Here is a 13,542-nt window from a genome sequence, read left to right as displayed (position 1 = left end):
GTTCAGTCTGCTCCTATTGATACTGTCCTCAATTTGCATTCTAGGCCCCTTCTCTACATGATTGTTAGAGACCCAGTTTATTTACCTCCTTAACATCTTATCTTTTTAGTTTTTGTTTTGTTTTTTGAGACAGGGTTTCTCTGTGTAGCCCTGGCTGTCCTGGAACTCACTCTGTAGACCAGGCTATCCTCAAACTCAGAAATCCACCTGCCTCTGCCTCCCAAGTGCTGGGATTAAGGGTGTGCTTAAACCACCGCCCGGCTTTTTGTTTAGTTTTTATCATTCTTCCCTGAATACATAGGACGGGTTGCCAATCTACAACTATAAATTGACCTTAGGAATAAAGCTTGGCCAGGCATGTACCACACAAGCATGTGAGATAAAGAGGTAAGATCAGAGGTTCAGAGCCAGTCTGGGCTACTTGGTTTTTTTGTTTTTGTTTTGTTTTGAATATATAAAAAAGGTTTTGCGTTAAAAATGGAAAAAGAAATTTGGACCACATCTGGATCTGGGACATTGATGACGTCATGCCTGAACTAGTTACCTCTGAGTTTTAATTAAGAACCAAACCAGAGGTTCAAATATGTGAAAGAATGTGTTCTCAAGAGGCCTGTGAGCAAGAAGTGGACTTTGCTCTGCTAGAGTCTGGTTGGGGCAACATTGATGTCAATGGTTAAACTCCATTTATTGAGGGGCTAGAAGGATGGCTCAGCAGTTAATAGCACTGACTTCAGTTCCAGATCCAGACAATTCAGTTTCAACTCTCAGAACCTAGGGCATCCAATAACACTAGTGGCCTCCATGGGCGCTGGGCACCCAAGTGGTGCACAGATATACACAGAGGGCAAAACACCCATACATGCTAAACACTTTCATGAATAAGAATTTTTGCAATGTAGTTTTTTACAGAGGCTTGTCAACTAACCACACCTTTGTGTGATGTGGAGGTTTATTGTACAGCTAATTCCTATTCGTAGAAACAGCCTCCTGAAGGGAGTAGGCAGGCTCATGAAACTCCTCAGAGGATTCAAGATTCTGAGATTTATGACCAAACACCTCTCCCAGTGGTTATATAAGCAGTGCAAACTTGCTAGAAGAGATTCTTCAAGCATGCAGCTGCCTTGAGTTTCCCAGGAACCCCAATGCTTGTGATTCCTCCCCCAGGCTGCTATGTTGTTCCTCAGTTGCAGCTGTCAATCATCCATGTTCCTGTTAGTAATCCTGATAATATGTTGGCCCACCAGGCTGAGCTTGGATGGATTTCTTTGGTTTGTTATTGTCCTCGCTCCCAGAAAATAAAACAATCTGTTGAATATACCAAAAGGCAAATTTTGAAGGGAGGCTAAGCAATCATGAAGTACTGTAACAAACATTAGGCTGGGCTCAGGCACAGTTGGGCCATCATCAATGCACTAGAAAAAAAGATACAAGGAATGACAAGGAAGTGTGGGGCCAGCTCTGTCATGGTTTCTAAACTGCTGCTTTATTGGGAAAGTCCTTTTAAAGGGGGTTGATACTAGGGTCTGAATGTTTGTTGTTTACATCCTGTCTCCTTCCTTATACTGACTAATCAACAAAGCATCTTTATGAAAATGTAGGACATTAGCTGTTATTAATGACTTGTTTGCATTGCTACATTTTTTTTTTTTAAAGACAAGATTTTACTCTGTAGCCTGGACTAATCTCAAACTCACTATAATCCTTCTGCCTCAATCTGCCTCTCAAATTGGGATTTCAGGTATGTGCCACTATGGCCTGGCTATATTTTCTACTTATATTATAATCAAAGGTATTTTATTATGGCAGCCTAAATTAAAAGGGTGGACTATTTTTTAACAAAGGTAGCCTGAATAGTATTTCAAGTCTGATAATAGCCATGTTCTCACTTAACAGTGGGAATATAGTTTAAGAAATGAGTCATTAGGTGACTGTGTTGCCAGGTAATTTTATCACTGTGCAAACAGCACAAAATGTATTTTATACAAACCTAGATGGAATAGAGGAGGGCTTCCTCTGGTGAGTAATCGCTCTCCACACCCACTTTTCTAGCTTTTAAAAGTTAGCGGCCTCCACCCACAAGTTTGCAGGTTTATCACTTCCTTTCAAATTCTTTAACAATCTTCAATCATTTTAGACCACCCAGAGTTCTCAGGAACTCTGACAGGTCTAGTCTTCTCTTTCAACGCTGTAGGCAAACCCTGCTTTGGCAGAGGTCATCATGCTGTTGAGGACACATTTTTGTCAAGTCAGGTGATTACAAGGGTCTCCAGATCTGATATTGACCTTTCTTGAAATCTTCGTACTGCCTTCAATGAAGCAGACGCTCCAATAACTTATGGCCTACCTGTTCTTGTTCTCTGAGGGTGCAGCTATGGTGGGGCGGCTGACTTAATAAGCAGTAGCCATCAGTGATGCTACCGCTTCAAAGTCCTTAATTTTAATTTCACTTCTAGGTCAATCACTTGATGACAACTTACTGTCAACTTTGGCAGTAGACTGTGTATGCTTTGGGCCATAACAAACAAAAAAAATGAGATTTAATCAAGCACAAGAGAAAAATAATACATTCAACAGATGTGGTATACAGAAGATGAGGCTGCCACGGGCTTCTGTTGAAACGCCATGTGATTGTACTCTTTTATGAAAAATAAGTAGGAAAATGACTTGGAATATTCTGATCTGTCTTCATAAAAGGGCAAGTTTGCTCCCGATACCGGAGAGCAGGCACTTAAACCTGAGTATGGCACTCTCATTTTCTCCAGGACTGAACTGTTTTAGAGGAATATTGGTGGAGAGCAGAAGAGCGAAAGCAAAGTCAGCAGTCAGCTCTTGAGTGGACCAGCTATACTCAGGCTGTGAGCCAGCAAGCACCATGGCCACCTTCCAGCTTAAGAACAAAAGCTCAATACTATCTACGGGAAATAGGCACTTACACAAAAACGTTTCAAAATAGGGGTTTTTGACACTTGAAGGATTTCATTCCAAACTCTCAATTATATAATTACAAAAAAAAAATCCATGTTTCACGAAAATATCCTAATCCTAACATAAAATTCAGATCACTTACCACAAAAATGTATAAAGAAACAAAACAGAAAGCATATTTACAAATTTAGACTACATGAGACATCATGAAGAATCTTTAACAACACTCTACGTACTTTTACAAACTACATTTAAAATGATGAATCTGTAAATAATGTGAGAACGGTCATAGCGTAAGAACTTTAACTTTTAAAGCCCGAAGTTATGTTGAAGACTTTAAATTAAAAGTAATGATAAAAATTTGCAACTCAGGTCGGTGTGACAAAGATTAATGCAAGGAGAGATTGTCTAAGTAAGGGCAAACTATCCCTACTGAACTTAGCCATTTAGTTCCCCATGAGTATAAAATATTAACAACCATGAAGTGGATTAAGCTAAGTATAAATTTTGTTAGTTTCTAAACAACTAAAGGGGTCTTCGCACAGTCAGTCCTGTAGTCTCTTTCTGCCCTTGGGTGGGTATTTTTGTCACATATAAAATCCTCATCCAAAACAATTTTCCCTTCACCTCTGTGTTTTGTTTTTAAGTAGAAAATATTTTTAAACAAAGGAACGCCTGTTCTTTAGCTAGAGAACTGCTCTCCCATTGACCCCTGGAAGAGAAAACAAACAATTCCCATTTGTTCCTCTACCTACAAGCACAAAATAAAGCAAAGAGCTCCAACTCCTAATGTAGTGTCATGTAGAGCCTAGGTCTGGAACAACATTTCATGCTAGTCTCCTGCTATATGCTGAGCACAATTATTTACATTATTGACAAAACTATTTAACAGAACAGAGTCATCCCAGAGCTTCCTTCAGCAGCAGCTAAAACAGACGAGAGCAGCGGCGTCTGCGAATGGGAACATCAAAGACCCTCCTCCGCCTCTCCTCCCCTTCACCCTCATCTGACTCATTCTCATCCGCATCTGATTCATCGGATTCGTCCATGTCTGCCGAGTCATCATTTTCTTCCTCCTCCTCCTCCTCAGCTTCCTCCTCCATCTCTTCATATTCATCAGGACCCATTTCCTTAAAAGAGAAAATCTTCTGATGAGAAAAATGTCCATCAGTTCTTATAATAATTCTACGGCCTAGACCACAAGTAACTAACCATGCTAGGCACAAGTTTTCACAGACCTAAACAACACAATCTCACGATGCAAGACGCATCATGTTAAGTAATGCTCACTATGGTTTTAATGGTAAACACATTTCACCAAGGCAATGAGTGTTCTTCACATAGTAGTTGATAATTCATACACAAAGGTAGGCATACTACCCACTAGTAAACCCGCAATAAAGTTTTAATGAACTTATAGTAATATGGTTTATTAATTCTTTATAAGTCTATCTGCTTATGGACACACGTGAAAATATTAATCAGATATGATCTCTAATGGTTAATTTTTATGCACAGTTCCTAAAAGGTTTTTTATTGAATCCCAAAGACACATCATCTTAATTTAAACATCAGTAGCCTCTACTTTTGAAAAAGAAATATTTTATTTTTTCAGTTGCTTATAATAACAATAGTCAGTAATCTTCTCTTGGTTCCTGTGGTTGGCGATCTGGGAAGCACTTAATGGAATACTTCAGGCTTCAAGTCTCTCATGATGCTACAGCTGAATGGTGACTGGACCCAAGCTTCACCTCAAGGGCTTCTTCACTCACATGTCTGGGACCTGGACTGGGATGATCCAAATATCTGGAGCCTGGAGTGGGCACTTCCTTCCACCCTGACACTGGCTCTCTACGTGCCTTCTATGGCTGCTTCACGGGAACTGGACTTGTCACACTAGGTCTCAGGATACCAAAGGCACATGTTCCGGGAGAAGGAGAACTAAGCTAAGGGCATACTGCCCTTTCAAACTCGGCTTCAGCCAAGTGTCACTTTGCTGATTCCCTAGAGAGGTGTGTTCCTAAGACCATTCAACACTGTAAGAAAAGGGAGACTCTAGGACAGGAGAGATGAGGAGCACGCAGTGTGGGGCACGCAGTGTCAGGGCATGCAGTGTTAGATCATGCAGTGTTGGAGCATGCAATGTCTCCTGGAATGTCATTCTGTTTAAGCAGGCATCCCCAATCAAGTCGTGGCATTAACTTGGCTGCCAATCTTCTCTTACACACATCTGAACACAATGAAGTGTCTGAACAGCCAGGGTTCAGCTGACCATCTGAGTACTAAGAAACTTAGTGCATGATCTTAGCAAGATCCCCCACCATGGCTTTTACTGCATTAATATCATAAGCACTACTCTGGTCCCTCCTTTTTTTTTTTTTTTTTTTTTTTTTTTTTTTTTNTTTTTCGAGACACGGTTTCTCTGTGTAGCCCTGGCTGTCCTGGCACTCACTNTGTAGACCAGGCTGGCCTCGAACTCAGAAATCCGCCTGCCTCTGCCTCCCAAGTGCTGGGATTAAAGGCGTGCGCCACCACGCCCGGCTTGGTCCCTCCTTTTTAAGACAGGCTCTCATGTACTGAGAGTGGCTAGTCTGACCTCATTTATAACTGCTCTCCCCTTCTTCTCCACACTCACACCTCCAAAGCCCACAGTTGCCTAAGAATCCTCATACCAAGTATTTCTTTGGCCAAATATTATTCCACAAATCTACTTGGCTCACTTCATCCCTTCTATATTTCTACATAGATATTACCAAGGCCTTTCCTGACACATCTTTAGAACAAAGCCCAACAGGGTACTCCCTTTAGCCCTGCTTTTTCTCTACCACATTTGTTACTTGACCCAAGAGTTCATATTCGTTTGCTTCTTCCAATTAGAATATAAAATCCAAGGCAGGGGTTTTGATTATATTGCTTGCTACAGTACTCAGACACTTGTTGAGAGCAAATGAGAATGTAGGAGAAAAGAACTGTGTCGTGTAGGATTTATTATATTAACAATAACAATCAGAAAACATACACAAATGTGACTTTTATGTTATTTCATTATTTTTAACTTTATATTATTTTTTAAATCCAAGGAATGAAGACTGCAAAGTTTTGCAGGAGGGATGGGGAGGGCTTTGGAAATCCTAAAACATGATTATCAGGTAGTATGATTATTGTATTAATGAAGAAAACAAGAGCTATTAAAGGAATCAACTGTGGTTAGAGAGAGAATAGTCAGATGATAGTGTACAGCAGGTGAGAGAGGAGCAGAGGAGAATGGACATCAAGAAGCATCCAGAATGTTCATAGTGCCCTCAGGCAACAAGCACCACAAATGCCCCACACAGGGACATCAGTAAACTAAGCAGAGAATATTTACAGTGGCAAGTATAAAGGAAAAGAAATTATGAAGCCTAGCAATTACTCAGACTGGTGGAGGACAAAAAAAAAAAAAAAAAAAAAAAAAAAAAAAAAAAAATTAAAACACAATTTTATTATCTCCATATCAAGGAGGATAATAGAAGGTCAATAAATACGACCCTACTGTCTTTTTTACATTCAGTAACGTAAGTCACAATTCTCATTTTTTTCTAATGACTCTCCATTTTTGAGAAGAACACTTTCTGTAAAACAGGTCAACTACTTTTTCTTGTAGCTGAGCAGAAACTAAAGCTATAAATAATAAATAAATAAATAAATACAGTTGAGAGGTTGAACATGTAAAGGGTTTATTTATTGTAGTTTTAAAAGGAACTGATACTTTTATAAATGTCCTATTTGAATTTCTGATATGGTACATACTGACATGACCATGTAAACAGCTTCTTAGGCATCAATGGTTTTTATACATCTAAAGAGGTGATGAGACCCAAAGGCTTGAGAACCACTGCCTTTTAGTAAAGCCCGTACTTTACATCCACTGAAACAAACAGTAAAGACAAGCAACAAAAGCATCAAGCTGACCCTGCTCGGCTGCCTGCCTGCCCATGCTCTTAACTTAGGACAAGGAATGTAAGTAAAGATGAATAAGAATCAAAGAACTACTTCCATAAACAGACAACAATCCTAAGAACTGGCACACAATTATATAACTTCAAAATGCATGAGGCAGATATAACAAGAATAAAGTAATCAATGGACAAAGCCATTAACTAAAGATTTCAACAATAATCTCTTCAATGGCTGAAGTAACAAAAGTTTAAAAAAAGAACAATAAATATACAGATGACTTGGCAAACACTGTCAATCAATCAGTCAGCTTGACCTGTCATAGAATAAATTCTCACATGGTAGAATATACATTCTTTTCAAAGACACAAAGATCATTTATCAAGATATAGAAATTCTTCACATAATTTGGGGTCATAAAACATTAAAAAAATATTAGCAATACAAAGTAAGTTCTCTAACCACAATAATATTAAAACTCAGTAAGCAAAAGATAACTAAAATCTTCCAAACACTTGAAAATTAACATATTTCTATGCAGTCTTAAGTCAGTTACAAGGGAAATCTTGAGTATTTTGAACTAAATATTAACCAAAATATATCAAAAATTGTACAATACAGCTAAAACAGTGCTTAGAAACAGGAAAGGTCTACAGTCAATAATCTACACTTCTACTTTTAAAAGCTACAAGAAAAGTGAACTTAACCCAAGGTAAGTAGAAGAGAAATAAAGACAACTGCACCAAGAGCTGAAATAGAAAAAAAATCAAACTACAGAAAATCCATCAAAACAAAATGTTGTTCCTTTTGTGTGATCAATAGAAATGTGGCTAAAAAAAAAAAGATATAAATCACCAATATTAAGGATAAAAGGTTATCTGACTACAGCTCTTATAGCCATTAAAGGGATATTAACAGAATATTGTAAATAACTTTATGCTAGTAAATTCAACATTAGATGAAATGAACAAATTTCATGAAAGGCACAAATTACCAAAACTGAAACAAGATGGAATAGAAAATATATGTATTAAAGAAATTAAGTCCATATTTTAAATTTTCCCCATAAAGCAAACTCCAGTTCCAGACAGCTTCACTGATGAGTATCAACCATTTAAGGATAGGATGGTACCACGCTCATATAGGTTCTGGGCTAACCAAGAATGGAAGTCTGGTCTGGTGTAGGCCAAGAATGGAAGTCTGGTCTGGTGTAGGCATGGTGCACACATCTAGCACTTGGGAGGCTGAGGCAAGAAAACAGTGAGTTTGAGGCCAAACGTAGAATAATTCTACGTAACGATACACTATCTCAAAGCCCTCCTCTCATCCCCTTCACCCAAGAAAGAAAATGGAAGTCTATTCCAGAGAGTAGCAAGTTCTCCATGCTGAGAACAACATTACTCACAAATCTGGACTAGTATAGGTCCTTTTCACCACACTGCATACAGTGCACAATGGCTCAGCATCATTCTTATCTTTCAAACGAGAGATGAGAATGGGTCCTCTTCCAGGAAGGTTATTGGCTTGTCCACTTTTCTAGAATTACCTCAAACCTACCCACTCCAGGAGCTGGGAGGGCATCTTCTACGCATTCAATGTCTACAACTGAGGTGCATTCTGAATATATTATTCTCAAATCTAACAGAGCACTTCACACACTCCAATCATTTTACAGCCCACAAATTAGGGCTACTGTTGTACCTATTACAAGATAACCTTAAGAATGAGATTTGTAAAATATGTCTGGTTGATGTGAAAAACAATCCAAGAAGACTGCTAAAAGTATATTCCTACCCAATAAATCCTCTATGGAAATCTCTATAAGATACTAGCTTATTTTACTAAATGGAAGTTTTAGTAAAAATACTGCAGGAAATTGTTTTTTCAACACTTAATGACAAAACTCAATTTTAAGTGGTCTGATTGGTTCTTCACATCTTCTAATACATTCAGGCCACACAGCTATTGTTGGGAACAGTGGAAAAAAGTTTAATCTGCAAAATGGATAATAGTAGGAGGGACCAAAATAAGCATATTGTTCATCTCCCTTTATATATTAATACAACCCTAAGATACTTCCTCAAAATGTCTACTTTTTTTTTTTTTTTTTTTGAGGAGGGACATCATTATAAACTACTTATCTGCCTAAACAAAGATGGTTGGTCTTAGAATAATTCTACAAAGTCATATATCCAGCACTAGGAAAAAAAAATTAACTTACCAATCGGGCTATAGACACCCTGAATGTTGGACATGCCATGTGGAATCGGGGGATGGCAACATTAAAGACCTTGTCCTTAAAGTACAGAAAATGGAAGGTGTAATACCCTTCCATGTAGCCTGATGTTGTAGAAAATGTGGTGCAGCTTGTGTATTCATATATCCGACCTGGGCTAATAATTGGAAATTCACCTGCAGAGAGAACAGTAACAATAAACCAAAATATAAAATTCACTTCTTCCTTTTAGTGACTACATTCTCTGGATGCTCTGTAAGTAGTTAGAAAGTGAACTGCGCAATTAGGAAAAAAAAAACAAAAAACAAAAAACAAAAACCCTAAGAGGATTACAACAAAGTGCTGGCATGGGCATCATGAGGGGTCGTCCCTCTTTCGCAGTTTTGAGTCAGATTTTTGGGGGCTGAGACTTTCTGCACATGACGGGCAGAGGACAATGTGTGGGGAATTGTCTCCCTTCCATCACGTAGGTCCCAGGGATAAACTAAGGTTTGGTGGCACTTGCCTTTGTCTGCTGAGACCTCATTAGTCCCTGGCATTTTTTTTTATTCCCCAAATTCTCTACAAGGTGGGGAATATCTAGTAAACAAAATTTAAGAGGGACACTTTTTTCCCCCCAAAGTTGTTTAAATCTTTAAAACACAAATAATAGAAAAGTGCCACAGTTGAGACAGAAGCTCAAACAAAGGTAAAGGCAATGTAATTCCTATAGCAGCACGAGACTCAGACATGAGGCCGTGAGTGCATCGCTAGTGTTCAGTCTGGAGAAGCCTCAGACGTGAGGCTACGAGTGCATCGCTAGTGCTCAGTCTGGAGAAGCATCAGTTACAGAGGAGGGGCCTCAGATCCTCAGTAATGACAAAACATACATTTTAAATACAATTCCTTAGCACTAGATTCTCTCTCTTTTTTGAGATTTATTTTATATTGCAGCCAGATGTGGTGACACACACCTTTAATCCCAGCACTTAGGAGATGCAGGCAGATCTCTGTGAGTTCATGTCCAGCCTTGTCTACATAAAGATTTCCAGGCAAGCAAAGCTACAATAAAACCCTGAGTCCAAAATTAAATACATAAATAAAAATAATACAAATGTATATTTAATTATGTGTTTATGTATGTGTGTGTGCATCTGTGTACATGAGTACAGGTGCTCACAGAGACAGAAGATGTTGGATCCACTGGGGCTGGAGTTACACATGGTTATGAGCCACCTAATATGGGTGCTAGGAACTTAACTTGTGTCTTCAGGAAGAGCAGCATCAATAATAAATATGAGCTACTAATTTCAATATCACTTCTAAAATTGGTAAAGATTATCAATATAAAAATTATTTTTTTACTGTCCTGTGCCTCCTAACTCACAGAACATACAAATTAAGAACACAAGAATAACAATCAGGGAACCCTAGATGATGCACAGAAAGGGAAATCCCTAAATAACTGAGTTTACTATGACTTTAGAAAAGCTGACATTTCAGGACTAAAATGATAGGCTAACACCTCCACTAATTACATTTATACATAAACTTATAAACAGTCTAACCTTTCTTTGAAACAACCGACCAAGAATGTAAATCTTGGGGACATACCGACTACTCCAGGTCCCTGGACTTCTTCCACATCCCCTTTAGCGTTTGTTATCCTCCAGTAGCGACTGTCCAACTGACAGGCCTTCTCAGGAAGAGCATCCCTTGACATTTCAATCCTGGAGAAAAGGACAGGGCATAGATGTATTGTCTTCCTTTTTTGTTTAAGTACTACAGCGCTTGAATTAATACTATGAAAGACTTCCAAGGAAAATTAATAAATCTAACCCAAAGTCCACGTTAGCCCTAAGTTCTCAAAGACACTGCTTTAATTAGGTGAATTCCATGCCCCCATGAAAATGCTTTCACTGAATTTATACATCCATTATTCAGGAAGAACCAACAATAGAAGGACTGCATAAATAAATGCAAAAACAGCTAAAGCAACTATCTTTGATCAAATAAAGATCCATTTGGCAGACACTTTCTAGATTGAGTGTCATGAAAAACTTCTGAAGAACTCATTCATTCATTCATTCATTCATATAAACCTACGCAACACAATTCTGGTTTTCTATAGCTTCTAAAAAGCTCAAAACAAAATGTCACCAATTACTGGAATTATACTTTAATTTGTTTCTAGAGGCTAACATTTTCTTCCTCTAGGAATCTGCCTCTATTTTCATGCTAAGTACCTTGTAAGGGCAGGAAGTTATTTCTATTTTAATAAAGTCTTAATTTTAAGCAAGATCTAAGTAAAAACAAGTATCTAAACTATGCTTGGAGCAATGGGTTATCTTTCTGCCTAAGCACAGAACATTCCTAACTACAGTAAATTGAAGCATTTTATATTTAATCAAATCAAACATTTAATACTATGTGTGACACATAAGAAGCACTCCATAAATATTTATTATATTTTAAAATTTAATATAGATAGGCCACATGAAAGTTTAAATGCATGGTTTTCTGTTTGGCAATGGACTAACTTCTAGATTACATTACAAATCTAAAATTGAGCTTTGACAATTCCAACCTAGTAGTCTACTCCCTGTAGTATCTGAAACAATCATTTATACTCAGGACACATGCAAAAAAAAAAAAAAAACCCAAAAATCATAACCTGCCAAAGTCCTTGTGAACACTGTATTATTGAAAATTTATTAACTTTTCTAAAAACTTCATCAAGGAACTATTTTTCCAAGTGTGCCTTAGCCGGATGGTAAGGTGGCCCAGTGGATAAAGGCATTTCTTGCCAAACCTAACAACCTGAGTACCACCCCCAGGATCCACATGATAGGAGAGAACCAACTCCACAGGACACTACCCACACATGCACACACAATAATTTATAAATGTAATTTAGAACATTTAAGCGTACTTTAGAGCTAGGGAGGTAGTTCAGTGGGCATAAACATAAGGACTGATGTTTGGAGCCTCAGAACCTATTTAAATATTGGGTGGGCATGGGTGCCTGCTTATAAACCCCATACTCATAGATAGCTGATCTAGACATATGGGCAAACTCTAGATTAACTACAAGATCTGCTTCAAAACCAAGATGGGTGGTGACAGAGGAAGACGATGTCAACTTCAGGCCTCTGCATACACATGTACCCACACATATGCGATCATACACACTAAAAAAGAAATATAATTTTTGTTGGTTATGTTTTTCCAGACAAGATTTCTCTGTGTAGTTCAGCTGTCCTAGAACTCGCTCTGTGGCCCAGACCAGGCCAGCCTCAAACTCAGAGATTTGCTTGCCTCTGCCTCCCCAATACTGGGATTAAATGAGTGGGTCACTACCACCTGGCTTTTTTTTTTAATTAAAAAATAAATAAAAATAACCCTTAAATGCACTTCATGGCTGGGCTGTAGCTCAGGGGTAAGAGTACTTGCCAAACATAGACAAGGCTCGTAGTTTGATTCATAGGACCATAAAACAAAATAAAAACCAAACCCATAAAATTCATTTCACAGATCATGTCCTAATGGAGCAACAACAACCAGCCATAGGACGGCGACACTTGACGCACCAGAGTCTTATGATTCGGAGGTGAGACGGCTGAAGACTTGTTTGCTTCTTTCTCTTTTCTATTTTCATGCTGCTTCCAGGCCACCATAAAGTGAACAGCATTGCTCTGTGGCATTAGTCTACATTCTGCCTAGTCACACTTGGGCCCAAAGATGAAAGAGCCAAGTGGCCATGGGCTGTAGGCTCTGGAAGTCCTGGTTCACCAAAGTTGATTCCTCGGGGGTTTTTGTCATGGAAACACACAGTCCCACTTACAATTCTCACCTGATTCGGTATGTGAAGAAATAGTGTGGTGGATGCACAGAGCTGAGTTCTGGCAGAAATGATGTGGACACTGAAACTGTAATATCTCCAGTTGTTGCCACACACTCTGGATCATGAATATATCTAGCAAAGAAGAAAATTAAATATGTTTAAATCAACTAGCTTCAATTCTTACAAGGTTTAAAGAATAAAGTACACTTTTCTTCTTACTTATACTTTAAAACTTTAAGTCATATTTGATATAACCCAATTGAACTTGAACTTTATAATAGTGGAAAACCTTGGTGCCCCTGGTTCAGTACAGACAGCCATTATGGTCAGTGATTCAAACCATGGATCAGCAACCAATTTTGAAACCAACTAAGGCTTCTCTGGGTTTTCAGTGCTATAAAAATTGGGGAAACTTTTGAAAACTAACTATACTATTTGGCGACTATGGACTATGAAAATATGTAAGAATGTAAACATATTGAGCCTCTTAAGACATTCTGGAAATCAGTCTGGCGGTTCCTCAGAAAATTGGACATAATACTACCGGAGGATCCAGCAATACCTCTCCTGGGCATATATCCAGAAGATGTCCCAACCGGTAAGAAGGACACATGTTCCACTA

General features: G+C 38.4%; 1 protein-coding gene across 2 annotated transcripts in view; it reads right to left on the bottom strand.

Annotated features, from left to right (window-relative positions):
• Positions 1-2,515: 2,515 nt before the first annotated feature.
• Fbxo3 (F-box protein 3) overlaps positions 2,516-13,542 on the bottom strand; it is a 33,761-nt gene continuing 22,734 nt past the window's right edge. Inside the window, exons 8-11 of one of the 2 annotated variants that reach the window (XM_021177873.2) lie at positions 12,930-13,052; positions 10,691-10,806; positions 9,083-9,273; positions 2,516-4,055 (exon numbers count right to left, since the gene is read on the bottom strand). In XM_021177873.2, coding sequence (XP_021033532.1) covers positions 3,852-4,055; positions 9,083-9,273; positions 10,691-10,806; positions 12,930-13,052 — 634 coding nt within the window. In that variant the 3' untranslated portion in view covers positions 2,516-3,851. Of the gene's footprint in view, positions 4,056-6,620; positions 8,106-9,082; positions 9,274-10,690; positions 10,807-12,929; positions 13,053-13,542 lie in introns of those variants that run through there. The other variant, XM_021177882.2, reaches the window with a different exon arrangement.

The sequence above is a fragment of the Mus caroli genome, chromosome 2 (assembly GCF_900094665.2).
Source record: "Mus caroli chromosome 2, CAROLI_EIJ_v1.1, whole genome shotgun sequence".
Classification (NCBI taxonomy): Eukaryota; Metazoa; Chordata; class Mammalia; order Rodentia; family Muridae; genus Mus; species Mus caroli.
The sequence above is the reverse complement of the archived record's forward strand: the minus strand, read 5'-3'. Positions and strand labels throughout refer to the sequence as shown.